The sequence below is a fragment of the Phycodurus eques genome, chromosome 9 (genome assembly GCF_024500275.1).
Source record: "Phycodurus eques isolate BA_2022a chromosome 9, UOR_Pequ_1.1, whole genome shotgun sequence".
Classification (NCBI taxonomy): Eukaryota; Metazoa; Chordata; class Actinopteri; order Syngnathiformes; family Syngnathidae; genus Phycodurus; species Phycodurus eques.
Genome location: NC_084533.1, coordinates 6,875,272 through 6,889,584, shown reverse-complemented (window position 1 = coordinate 6,889,584; position 14,313 = coordinate 6,875,272). Strand labels below are relative to the sequence as shown.

At 39.9% G+C, this 14,313-nt stretch overlaps 1 protein-coding gene across 2 annotated transcripts in view; it reads left to right on the top strand.

Annotated features, from left to right (window-relative positions):
- The window catches only part of pcdh11 (protocadherin 11), a 194,436-nt gene that overhangs the window by 96,647 nt on the left and 83,476 nt on the right, over window positions 1-14,313 (top strand). For both annotated transcript variants that reach the window (XM_061686170.1, XM_061686171.1), the window contains exon 5: window positions 7,753-7,788. In XM_061686170.1, coding sequence (XP_061542154.1) covers window positions 7,753-7,788 — 36 coding nt within the window. The remainder of the gene's footprint in view (window positions 1-7,752; window positions 7,789-14,313) is intronic.

Sequence of the window (14,313 nt, the reverse complement as noted above, 5' to 3'; positions counted from 1 at the left end):
TCCCTGACCAAAAGATTGGAGGGACACGCCCTTCAAGCAGACTATGTGGTTAATATGCACCTGTAACCGGGTCAATCTGTAGGTTTAATGAAGTTTATATATAATTACACAAAATCTGTTTCTGCCTGACAAGAAAATGCCCCCTGATCCAGTGTAAACTGTGTGTATGTAGCTCGGTGCTCCTCCTCCTGTAATTTCTTCTTCTGTGCTCCCACTATAAATGTTTTCTGCGGCCCCGACCCTGCCCTTTTGTACAATCTTCCTGCGGGAGAGGTGGGTGACCATATCTCATTCAGTTGGTAATCCTGAACCATCCTAATGCTTCTTTTGGTTTATTATGCATCTTTAGTCTCAATGTTAGTGTTGTCTTTTCCTGTCACATAATGGGTACATGTCAGCGGAGTTACATTTAAAAATAGTATTTTTAACAGTTGAAGACCGCTGGCTTAAAGCTGTGACAAGCCGAACAGACTTCCGGGTTGCCGATGTCGTCATCTGTATTTTCATTGTGTAGGAGCTCGAGTGGACAGTCAAATTTATACGGAGGTTCTGCTGTTGTTTATTCTGTCAGGTATGTTTTGTTGAATTTGTGGTTTATTACGTATAAGGATTTTACCGCATAGTTTTTGTACAATCTTCCTGTGGGAGAGGAGATCGAGTGGACAGTCAAATTTATACGGAGGTTCTACTGTTGTTTATTCTGTCAGAATACAAGGAGATCGTCTCCAAAAAGGTCCCGGTGTCACACCATTCTTCAAACCGACACAACGCAGAAGACCACCGGTCACACACCCATGCGCGTGAGGCTCAACCCACTGGCGTTGAGAGGAACTGCAAGCGCCAGAATTTGTGGACGTGCCTTTGTTTAACAGAAGATAAAATGTCCGTTTTGATATCTTGCAAACTCTGTAGAAATATTCCCAAAATATGCCTTGGTGTCTGTGTCACTATTCTCAGTTCGACAGGTCCTCTGCAAGATTTTGAAAGCTGTTGATGATTTGAAATCAAACAGTACGAAATGTTGCGTTGAACAATAAGCAACCCATCTGCCACAACCAAAGTTTAAACAATGATTCTATGCGTGAGAGTACAAAGTTGGGAGTGTTTTAGATTAATATGATTTCAAACCCATTTAGTCACATTTGTAGACAAGATTCAGTCAGGCTGATGGTTGTGGTCTTCAAGTCGGCAATCCTTCTTCCTGCGCTCCACCTCTGGGGTATTTAACTTTGAATTCACATCTTCCTCTGTGAGTTGAGTCTAGTCTTGTTTTTCCTCTCCTCGTATCTTGCTGGCAGCTTGCCAGCCATGCTGGCCATCGGCCACCCCTCCCCCGTTTCCCCCTTCCTTTGTGTGGGCACACGGCTTGGTAAACACGAGCCGGGACCAAATCGACATGGCTGCCCAGCCTAAACGTGCGCTTCCGCTAAGTGATCAGAGCCTCTACGACGAAGGTACCGGGTCCGCTTCCAGCCGAAGCAAGATCGCTCTGAAATTACCAGCGAGCCACGAAAAGAGGCAGGAAGAGAGACATCCGGTTCTTCTCCCGCCTCTCTTTTTCGTCTGCAACCAAATCCGTCGCCTTGCTTCCGGAGCGGCTTCCAAACAGAGACTACCACCCACCAGTTTGAATTTATGGTCGTGAGTAAACGTGGCAACTTTGCCAGACTACAATATTAGTGCCGAATAATTGTGGGGAGATTACTAGCTTCATACGAAATCTCAACTTTGCCTTCTTTCGCTCTGACTCAACGCATTAAATGCTCACACGCTCACTTATTTTAGCCCAGCGACCACATACATGATGTCCTCGTTTCCATTTTTGTATGCCTCATTTTCTTTCTTTCTTTTACCCTTAGTGTTATTTTCCTTTTGTAGTTTGTAGTTGTAACTGTGTGTTTCATTAAATATACCATAAAATTCCACTCTTGGTTGTATTTTTTGTGTGTTCTGAGTTTAAGTAAACCTATGTAACCTAGGACTCAAAATGTCGTAAAGTGTAGCCACTTTCAGATTATGAGACTAATTAAAAAGGTTTGTCGTCATTTCGCCGAAAGTTAAACTTGTAAAAAGTGACGTGGTCCCCTTTTCCGACACATTAGTTTGATTTTAACAATTAAAATTAAAATTACGATAAACCGGCAGTAACGCAAACGTCGCTCCCTGCTTACTACTTTCTCCTAAATTAATTACATTCTTATTTGACAGAAAAACGCTACATATGTATGTCTTTAAGGGGCGTGGCCCAGTGTGCGATCTCAGGAACGTTAGGAATGTAACGCTTATAGCTCAAATTTAGGCACGCATCACAAAATAAAAACACGACCAAGTGATAACTTGGAAAACTCACAGGTTGGAGCACTCGTAAGTCAAGGTACCACTGTAGTGTAATATTTTTCATCGGTTTTGTTAATTACATGTTTTGGATGAATAGCATTATAAAGTACGATAACATTCTGCTTAATCTAATATCCTTTTATATGGATTCATACCATGAGGGCATTAAGCTTCCATTTGTGTCACATTGCAACTGACAGTGATGTCATTCATGTCCAAATATTATACTCAACCAGGAATAACGACTCTCTACATGTGCTTATCCCTCTTCGAAACCTTTGTGCCTGTAGCCAGAGGCTCTGCCCTCAGTCCCGCTTGACTTTTGACAGATTGTAGTAGGACTAGTCAAACATAACAGTCGCACTCCACAGCAATCCCGCAAAGGAAGCAGAATTAGAACAAAAGTGAAATATTAAAGGGCATGCTGTGGCAGTTCCAACGAGTTTGGCTAAATATGCTTTCTTGTGCTGTTCGACACCTTCAAAGGTATTTACAATATGAAATAAAATGTTTTGTGGGAGGCTGAGAGCATGCGTGACCCATTAGTGTTTGACTTTTGGAACTCCAGGAGGAGGGTTTGTCAGGTCTTTACTAGGGCTTCAAGTTATCACATCGTAATCCTCAATTTTCTTTTGCAAAGGGAGATTCCTGCATAGATTGTTTTATTTCAATGTTTAGAACTTTCAACACACACACACTAAGCGGACAAGGGATATTATAGAGATGTAGGTGTAACTGTTGTTACCCTTCGGTTAAAGCAAGAAAAACTCGAAATGGTCACTTTAATAACTTGCCAACGAGACTGGAATATACCAAAATGTATTTTGTACAATGGAAGCCACAAAGCGTCTATGAGAATGTGATCATCTACTATATTTACATCATCTACTGTTTGTTGTGCTGGGGCTGCTTTGCAACATCGGGCGCAGGGTGCCATGAAAACCTGTGTGGGTATAATGAAATCTCAAGATTATCAAGGTATTTTGGAGTGAAATTTGGTGCTCCGTGTCCCGAAAGCTTGGTGTCCTTCAACAGGAAAATAACCAAAGCACTCATCTTAAAACACCCAAGAATGGCTAAGAACAAAATACTGGGCTATTCTGATGTTGCCTTATAGGTGTAATTTAAAAAAAATAAAATATGGTCTTAGTCTTGTCACGACTCCCAAAAGTCTGGGTATTGTCTAGGTCTCGGGGAGTTTTAGTCTTGGATAGTGTACAATACTGCATGTGTAGGCTCCACATGCAACTAAAAAGCTTTGCCATAATGTGTTACCTAGGTACAGAACTATCAAGTGATTGTAGTCATATTATCTTTTAGAAGGCAAAAATATGTATGCAGCTCCTCTACTGGATCTCATTACAGGTTCTACTACGTAATGGAATGTTCGGTGAGTGTATGCGTGTTAAATATTTAAATATACAGTTAATGATAGTAGGATAACCTCAGCCTTGCCTGCTTCACCTTATCCATAACTGAAAAAAATGGAGCTACAGAAGCAAAGCACAATGAGGTCTGGTGGTTTAATCAATTATTTATAAAATATTTTAATGATCAGAGTGCCTGGAGTGATCAAAGCTGGAGTGGCTTTGCAGCCGAAGACATCCACTCTACTTTGATGTGCTTCCCCAACAAAAGCACTTATTGGAAGCCGAACTATATCCAACTTTGAAACTGTTTGTCTCAAAGGCATGCACACATAGAAGGTCAGTACCCAGTACAAAAGAATAAAGGGTACAAGTCACCCCCGGTGTTGAGCAATAAAACTTATTACGTAATACATATACAGTACTTTTATACTTCCAACTATTATTTTGAATGTTGAGGTCACCTTCACAGCTCCCTTGTGTACATATTCATATATTTAATTGGATGGCGAGGTCTCAAACGAGCGTGTGTCACGAGATGTTGAATAAAACATTGCTCAGAGAAGAAACAACTGCCTATTGCCTTAAATAAATTCTTGAATTAAAATGACCAGTCGGTGGATGCAAATGAGCCACTTGTCAAAAAAGTACCTGACAAACATTAGCAAGCTCAGAAATGCAAATACAAACCCATACACCATTGCTATGACATGCATAACTTTAATTATGCTCATCAAGTCATGTGATTGTGCCAGTGCATTTCAAAACATGATGAGTACAGAACGAGACACAGGCCAGAGGGTTAGAACATAGATTTAGACGGAAACTACATGTCTTGAGAATGCAAATCAGCTATGTACGTAGTCTACATAAATTTTATTGCCTTACAAGGATGTAAAACAAAATGTTACATTGGGTTACAAAGTGAGCAGAAAGTACGAGTTTCTAGTGGCTGTGGGAGGGGGAATCTTATCGCTCTATGGTTTTGGTCTTCTTGCCTCACTAGAGAGCGGGTCAAATCAACCCATAATTGAGCGATTACCTATTATTCTCAACATTTTTTATCCTGATCAGTCTACTCTTTCCTAGAGTGAAAAAGCCTCCTTTCAAAGCGCAAGATGCAGGGTTGAAGGGGCATGAAAATAAGAATATAAAATCAATAGATTGATTTGACATGGAAAAACCTTCCTTCAGGTAATATATGCATTTGCAATCCTTGTAACAATATGCAAGCGATATGATGTCTTTATTTGTTGTCATATGGCTGAGCCAAGACATTCTTTGGAACATTAATTCAAAGAGAAATTTGATATACGGTACTGCTTTCATGAACTGTGTATTTAGAGGTTTTAGAGAGATCCAATTCAATCCAATTTTTCTTCTAAGCACTTAAAAACCAGGCACAGTACACCAAAATGCTGTACAAAGCGATACAAACATTAGACTCTAAACCGAGAGGTTGACATAAGACACAAAGGTGGGCAACTAAAGAGATACACGTGGGTCATAAAAGGAGAAATAAAATCAATAGGAATAAAGGTAAAAATACATAAAACAAACAAACAAACAAACAAATAAATAAATAATGATGCCACTGATGATGTGGTGGTACACTTGCCTGAATTTGGTGCAACGTCTGCTCAGTTCCCACTCAGCGACGGTATGAATGTGAGTGCGAATGGTTGTCCATGTCTATATGTGCCCGCGACTGACTGGCGACCAGTTCAGGGTGTAGTCCGCCTTTCGCCCGAAGTCAGCTGGGATAGGCTCCAAGCACCCTGCAACCCTAACCAGAACAAGCGGTGTTGAGAATGGATGGATGGATGGCTAAATAATGATAAATGTTCCGAGGCAGTTTGTTCCATAGTTTTGGAGCAGCAACAGAAAAGTTTCGCTCTCCTCTGAGCTTCACCTAGTTTTAGGCACAGTCAGAAGTAGGGAGCCAGCTGACCTGAGAGAGCGATTCGGCTCGTACGGGTGAAGTAGCTCGGAAACGTACGGCGGGAGGAGAGCCTTTAGTGATTTTAAAAGCAAATAAAAGAATATTAAAATGAATCCTGAAGTGCAATGGTAGCCAGTGTAGTGAGGCTAAAATGGGGGAAATGTGCTCAAATTTACAATGTACCAGTTAAGAGACGTGCAGCTGCATTCTGTACCATCATTTGGAGATTTCTCATTTGAAATCATGGCGAAACAATAATGAATTGTTCCAAAATGCCTGCCTGATCAACACTTGTGATATATGATGGCACTGTTATTTGTGTGGAATGAAAATCGCCCCCAAAAACCTCATGCCAATTGCTAAATATGTTTCATTTTAACATTTGTGTATTAATTGCAGTATAAATAAATAATTTGCAGTTACACAAATAAATCATAATTATGTAAACTGTACATGAAATTCACATTTTAAGTAACAGAAATACCGGTTGTATTATTAGGATTTCCCTATAGTGCATATAGCATTTTTTTTTTTCGATTTTAAATTTACCCTATTTCAGGTAAGTGTAAATGGTGTTGATTATTTCTGTCACTGTATATTCTCAATATTTTATTGTTTTGCTACTTAATATTTATTATTATATATTATTATAAGACTAGCTACGCAACATTACAAAACAATGATCTGCCTCATCTCATCCAAAGGCAACAGGCATAGGATGTGATCGCCTACTTACATTGTTTTTTTTTTTAAGAAAAAAAACAAAACAAAACCGTGATTGTTTTTTTTCTTTCTTTATATTTCTGAACACTAAAACAGTCAGTGCACGGCTACCTCTTCCTTATGACCCGGCTGAACTCCTAAAAAAAAAAAAAGATGGAACTATTTCAACAGATATTTTTGAAGGTATGTCAATTCAGCTCGTCACGAGTACATGCCACAAGACTTACTGTATATAGATAAGTAGAAATAATGTTACAAATATCTATGAAATTGATTGATTTTTATTTATTTTTTACATTGAGCCAACACCTCAATGTGGCAGGGGTGGGGGTTGGGGGTCTTTGTGGGGAATGTCCCCAGTACAATCTGCGCCCATGCTGCCTTGGGAAGAATAGTTTGACTGTGGACAGCTGCCTCAAGTGGTAAAAGCTGGACTTGACAATTCCTTTGCTGATGATAACATATTGCTGTCATGCATAAAGGTGTCCAATACAACAGCATGCATACATTCTGAAGCAGTGAATTTGACGATAACAATTTCATTAGAGACAACAATTAGGAGTTTGGTCACCAAAAATACAAATTGCAATATGATTTATAGATAGTTAGATAGAAAATGATTTTTTTTCCCATTGCTAAATCAGAGCAAGCATCCCTTGGTGAACAATAATGGACAGGACAATAGCTTGACGTAAACTTATTTCCTCATCATTGTTTTACCGTTCCACCCCATCAGTCCTGCTCTTGTTGTTTAAGTGGCTCTTCCTCACTCGAGTTCTATTTTCTTTACAAATCAAGTCATGTGCTCAGATTATTATACACAGTACAAAGACAGCAAAAATGGTGATTAAAAATTAAATACTTATCTCTCTGCGAGTTATCTCAGTCCAGAGGGAGATGTTTTCTTTTTTTCTGCAAGCCAGTGGGTGTCTTTTGTTCCCAATTTAGAAGCTTGTCTGTGTGTATTGTTCATTTTTGATGCTTCGTTTGATCTTGTGCTCACTTTCTGCTTTGACATGTAGAGAAAACATCTTTATCAAAGTGTCAGATGTATGGCTTGTGTCAGGACGTTGGGTTTTGCCCTCCCTCCCTTACATTGCATTCTAGTGAGTACTCAGCGAGGTAGCTTTCAAGGCTCACAAAATGTGCTTTGCGCCCAGAATGGGAAATCGATATATATCCTAAACCTCAATTTCAACTAAAAACAAAGACGCCTCCTTAAATCTATGAGGTTGTCAATTGTTAAACTAGGTGGCTTTATGGAGGCTGAAAAGTTCCCGACACAGGTTCCTTTGTTGGCTCTGGATATTAATTTAAATTGTAAATTCTCTGTCAGACACAATGAGACGCTGATCTAAAGCGACTCTTCTTCTGTTCTTGCAGGAGGCCTGTCAACTTGGGAAGATAACATCTGTGAATGTAAGTCATGCACTCATATGCTCCTTGCTGTGCTCGTCCTTGCGTGTGCCCCACTATAAGCATGGCTAAAGCATGATATTGTATATCGTGAAATGTGGTGTAGAACAAAATTTTAGAGACTTTACAGCTTCTATCAATCTTCACATTAACTTGAAATGCAACAATCAAGCCGTAATGCAATTAAAACACCCCAAAACAGACTTTCACTTTCGCTATTTTGAAAGAACCATTTAACTATGGAAGATTTGTCACACAGAAAATATGATGTTGCAAACATTTTTTCCCTTGCTGACTTTTCAATGATATAATAAATGTTTTTCAAAGTTGTGGAACGACAAAGTTTGTGCCCCCTGACGGGAAATGGAAAATGACTGAAAAACATGATATCGGCAAGTGAACAAGGAAGTTGTGGCAGCGGATTCAATGGTTCTGTCCCTGGGTCAACAACGTCTTGCAATGTTGACATTTTCATCATCTTCATACAAGATTTTCTTGTGAAATTGCAGTTATTTTACTGCCCTCTCCCAGCATCCTCCTTGCATCACATTTCTCCAAATTTTGGGAGTTGCCACGTTTCCCCTTATCATTGGGATCCAATTTGAACTTGATAACCAAATCCTTTTGTTAGTGTAATTCCAATTATTTTTTTTTCTTTAAAACACCCCCCCCCCCACCACACACACACACACATACATGCAATACTAGAGTTTGCAGTTTAAAAAAATAAAACACTTTTTGTCGCAAAGTTAAAACTGTCTCTATAACCTGACAGTACAATATTATTAAAATGATCTTTTGAAAAATCATCACTCTGTGGCCCCATCTAATGCCTCTAATTTAATTTTAATTATTATTTCAAAACTTGTCATATTGGCACAAGAAGAGCCAATGAGATAGTTCAATGACAGGATGCGTGACTGAATTGTCTGTCAGTCATTTGCACACACACACCGTGAACACGGAGGCTCGTGGAGACACGCAAAGCCTCTCGCGAATGGAGATTATTATTGTTTCTTTGCCAGATTATTTAACTCATCCATCCATCCATTTTCTGTACCGCTTTATCCTCACAAGGGTCATGGGCGTGCTGGAGCCTATCCCAGCTATCTTCGGGTGAGAGACGGGGCACACCCTGAACTGGTCGCCAGCCAATCGCAGGGCACATAAAAAAACAACCATTCGCACTCACATTCATACCTACGGGCAATTTAGAGTCTTCAATCAACCTACCATGCATGTTTTGGGGATGTGGGAGGAATCCGGAGTACCCAGGGAGAACATGCAAACTCCATACAGGCGGGGCCTGGATTTGAACCCTGCTCCTCAGAACTGTGAGGCGGACTTGCTGACCAGCACGGTCACCGTGCCATTATTTAACTCAGGTTAGGAAAAAAAAAAGTTAAAAAGAAGGAATTGGACAGTGCTCTCTTTCAAAAGACATTCATGTCTAAACTGAGATCTCAAAATGGCTGAGCTTGGAAAACCATTGCGTACGTGACGTCATGACACCATTCTCACCAAGTCGTCAGGTAAATGGATCACCTTCTTATATTTGTAATTGATTGTACATTCCCAAAAAGTACAAACCGGGCCAGTTGTGGGGACATGGTGTCACGATGGCCACCGTGGCTGCTCACACCGCACTGTCGCGCCAACGACCTGCTGAGAGGACCGACGAGCCGCTGGCTTCCTGTTTTTTTTTTTTTTCGTTGAGTGAGCTGGGTGCGTTTCTTTGGGAAGAAATGCGCTGAAATCAAGCTAGATTCAAATCTTGCAAGGATTTTTAAAACTTGCATATTTTTCCTTTAAGGGTGACAAAAGTATTCCACGGCAGCCACTGGGTAAATCGAACACAGAGCTTAGCTTCAGAAGAGTTGGGGCAGCTTGTGGGCATTTTTCTATATGAGACGGCGGTGTAGGTCCTTCCACTTGCTTGTGCTTTTTCAGGGTTACGTCCCTCAAACACCAACTGAACTGACTGGAGCCTTGTGTGCCTGCGGTCTGAATACATTTTTCTCAGAGTGCATGAATTCTCACATTTTCCTGTGGAGGCGCCAAATGCCAGGCTCAGTGTGAAAGCAGTCAGATCACTCAAAGGGGCAAAGTAACTCATTTGGGAGGATTGCCCACAGATGCCCCACCATGACGTCGACACTGCTGTCTGCTCGGATGAAGGACAAAGTTTATAAGACAGTGGTGAGGCCATGGCTTAGAGACTGGCAATGACGAGACAACAGGAATCAGAGCTGGAGGTGGCAAAGATGAAGATGTTGAGATTGTCTTTAGAAGTGACCAGGTTGGATAGAATTAGAAATGAGCTCACCAGGGGGAGAGCCAAGTTGAGATGTGTTGGAGACAAAGTTACAGAAACCAGACTTAGATGGTTTAGACACATTCAGAGGAGATAGAGTGAATATATTGGAAAAAGGATGATGAGGATGGAGCAACCACGCAAGGTGTTAGAAAGGAGAAAGCAAAACATAGGCAAACATGGAAAAGGATGACGCGCTGTGGCGACCCCTAACTGGACAATTCGATAGGAAAAGAAGAAGACACTCTTCAGAGTTTCAGATTAAAAAAATAAAACTCTTTTATTTGAGTGGTATTTACTGTAGGCTTCTAGATATCTTACTATTAATATCTAACTCAAAATGCTGTTACAGTTCCTCAGAGGAGCTCATGATAAAACATGACTCAGCTAAATTGATGAATAATTCATCTGATTTGTCAAACCATCTCCTACTAATGTCTGGACCTACTCGCCAGCATCACCTCCTCTTTGTGTGTTCTTGCTAAAATGTCCATTTCACACACACGCAGCAACATATCACCACACGCCTCTTGAAAAGCGAGAAGAATAGGCTTTTCGAGAAAATCTGCAAAGATGTTTTCATTGGTCAAGTGAGTCAGGAGACATCCCGTCTTTTGTAAAACATCTCGCTGTAGTTGTGTTGTGGGTTTCTTTCTGCACATAAGAAGATAAATCAGCTTGGTCGGCGTACAGATGCCCACGTTTGATGTTTTTCTGTTACATCTCTGAATAAAACCTAAACATGCCCTTTTATCACTCATAGTGAGAAGTACTAGATTAAGTGTGGTATAGAACTTAAAAAGTATATTTAGCAATAATGAGTCTGTGCCCTGCTAAAGACGCAAGGAGATACTACTTGGGCTGTAGCTAAATATGACGGACCTCTAATCTGGTATCCCACCAATCCAGCCCCATCTGCTTTTCACCCGAGTGGTTACCGGAGGGAATGTTTTGGATTGGCTGGCAGAACTTGGCACACACGCGCTCCTGTTCAGTTTATCTCTGTGTACATACTTCTCAAGGCGCTGTATTATCTGGCTGAACAGGCTTTGTTTGGTCTTGATATCTCTTACCACAGCTTGTCTTTGCTTTATGGATTTTTGGCAGCTTCTTTAAATAAGTGATAGTGCCTAGTAAAACACTCACCTTGACTTCTCCGTGAATGTTTTTTATGTTTTTATTTTAAGGCTTGTCATTTAGCATTAACATGTTATTTACCTCTCGAGAAAAACAAAACTATTTATTCGTAAAAGAACCATTAATGGAATTTCATTGTAATTATGTCATAAATGAAATTATATTTTATCACATGGCACCACCTTAAATAGGCTTGAAGAAACAGGAGTGCATAATGGAGGACACTCCTTTATGCAAAATGATTATAGCTTAATTGTCACGGACAGCTGTTTGTTGTAATAGATTCTGGATGCCATTGCTGAAACACGTTTCCAATAATTAGAATCATGTGGAGGGGAAGAATGCTTTTTTTTGTAGCGCTGCCAAGCCTCCATAAGTGGGCTCTTTCTTAAGACGGAACCTGGGCTCTGTGTCTGCGTACACGCTCCACTCATTTGAAAAACAGCTGTCAAAGCTGTTTGAGAATGACACGATATTTAGACGCCTTGAAAGCATTGGGATGCATGGCACGCACAGCTATAGGATTTAGCCAACAAGGTGTTGTTGCTATTTCTCTCCCGACTCTGAAAGCCTGAAAGAGCGAGTGAGAGAGAATAATGTTTGAGGGAATCCCACATGTTGGCAGCCATTCTTCATTTTCATCACAAATCACTGCAACGCATATTTTTTGTCATCTTTTAAAGACAAACAAAAACAATAAATCTGTAAATGTATAGCTCTGCCAAGCCAGACCACAAATATTATAGCACTATACAGTCACATTCTGTATATCGACACTCAATGTTAAAAGGCTCACAGTTGCACACTTTTCTGCCTGCGCAGATTCTCCCATTGACTTTTCCTGTTATGTGCTTCAGAGGCTGTAGTAAGTCAAACACACGGGGAAGATGAAACATCATGTTGCACTTCAAGTTTGGATGCGGTTACAATACGCATCATAATAATATTGTAAAAGTACCTTACAGAAAGCTATCACAAATAATTAAACTGCCACTGTCACAAAGTTTTTCTTTTTCTTTTATTTTTTTTCTATGCTGTAAGCCAACAGTTTGCATACATACTATATTGCCATGTAGGCTCAGCTCGCCAGCCAGACTGATCACCCCATGACCAGTGCTTATAACTTCAATAATCCTGAGCAGGCCACCCCAACCACTGCGTGTGGCCGCAAAGAGGGCCTAAAAAATATATATACTGATTTGATCAAAGAGGAACTGAGTTGGCAATTACAGTGTTTTAGTTGTGATATGCATTGGTGGAGAAATATGTGCAGGGCTCCCACTAACAGTTACATCCATCATAATTGTGTAATGTTGAGTTATATATTTAATTGAATTGATTTAAATACATTTATTTAGTTTTTTTTATCTGTTTATGTCTACATGAATCTGGTCCATGGTGTAAAAAAAAAAAAAAACATGCTCTCTGTTAAAGTGTAAGTGTGCATCAGCTACATAAAGTATTTTCTAATTTAAAGCGTGCTTTTATCTTTTTTATGACATTGAAAAGTCTGAGGAAAAGTACACTTTCAAGGATTTCCACACAGCCTCAGGTGTCAATGAATGGCTCATCTTTGGTGTTTCCTCATTCATTCTTCATTCATTCTCAGCTGAGATGCGGCCGGTGTGTCAGGAGTCTGGACAAAAGAATATTCAGAGATGAAAAGTGTGCAAGACTAAGCACGTAAAAAGTGGACTAGCGCACGGACAAGAGAATGTTGTTCTATGTATAGAGGGGTTGTTCTATTTTCTTTGTGAATAAATATAGTGTATGAATGCATGCTTATTGAGACTGTAACACAGGAGCCCTTCACAATGCACCTTGGACAAAACTGCCTAGTGTGGTCATGGGGCATTGGGGCTGGGATCCTTTTCCCACAGGTGGAATTTTTACTTGTTCACACTTGAACTACATTTATGCTACTGTTGTCATGGCTGTGTTTTGTTCCAATGTACTGTACAGCACTGCCGTTGGGCCGAAACCTACTATGCCCAAATTTGGTCATTATATTTTTTTCACAAATCAATAAATTTATATGTCAGTCCCCACATGAGTCTGTCATTTTTACCAATTATTGACCAATGGTAAATGTTCAAAAGGGCTTCCTCTCTTTTACAATGCAATGTTAATCTCTCAACAAATGTGGTTTTTTTGGTTTCCTGAAAAGTGACGGTTTTGTAGATACAAGGATTCAGCCCGATGCCCGTGCTACAGTATATACTGTCGTATCGCAGTTGAATGTTTCATCTTTTATTGCAGGCATCTTGTTCTGCTTTATACCCTGCAAGTCGTGACCACAGAATTTTTATGTATCAATAGAATAATTAAATTAATGTTCGGATGAAACACAATTGAAACCCACTTGTTTGTGTTTAAGGTTTTGAAATCCCCACTAGTATTTTTTAAATGCACTTCTTGTGTGCTTCACTTTTGGCATGTTATCCTTTACCCATGGCACTTCCTTCTTTAATCCATCCCTCTCCTCTCTCATTCAGTCCTATCGAAGAACAATAGCTTGGTTGAACAATAGCTTGGTTATATGTGCACCATATTGGTTGAGGAAAGATATGTTTGCCCATAGATACCCCGAGCAGGAGCTGGAAGATGGAAGGAACGTGTAGTAATTATGTTTTTAATTCAGCACTTCCAATATAATTTTGTTGCTGTAGCAATAAAGAAAATCAATATAGCCATTGACAAAAAAAAGTTACCAGGTTGAATAATAGGATGACTAAAATTCACCTCAATAACTAAAGCCAAGGGTGTAATAAAATTTTATGCGTTCTTTACGTCCCTGCACCACAGTGGCATGATGCATTATGATGTTACGCAGGGAATTGTGCGAAGACAGGAATTCATGCAACAGCATAATGACCGTGACAATGCTCGATTCCACAAGTTACCTCAATGTCAGATGGAATCACTCTTGCACTCTCTGTCCCTCTTTTTTTTCTGTTAAACTAAGTAAAAAATACAGAGCACAGAAAGTAAAAAAAATCAAACCAGGAATTGAGATTACCTGCTGTGCCTTTATGCTATCATTCGTTATAAAGGATTTGTTTTCTTGAGAAAAAACT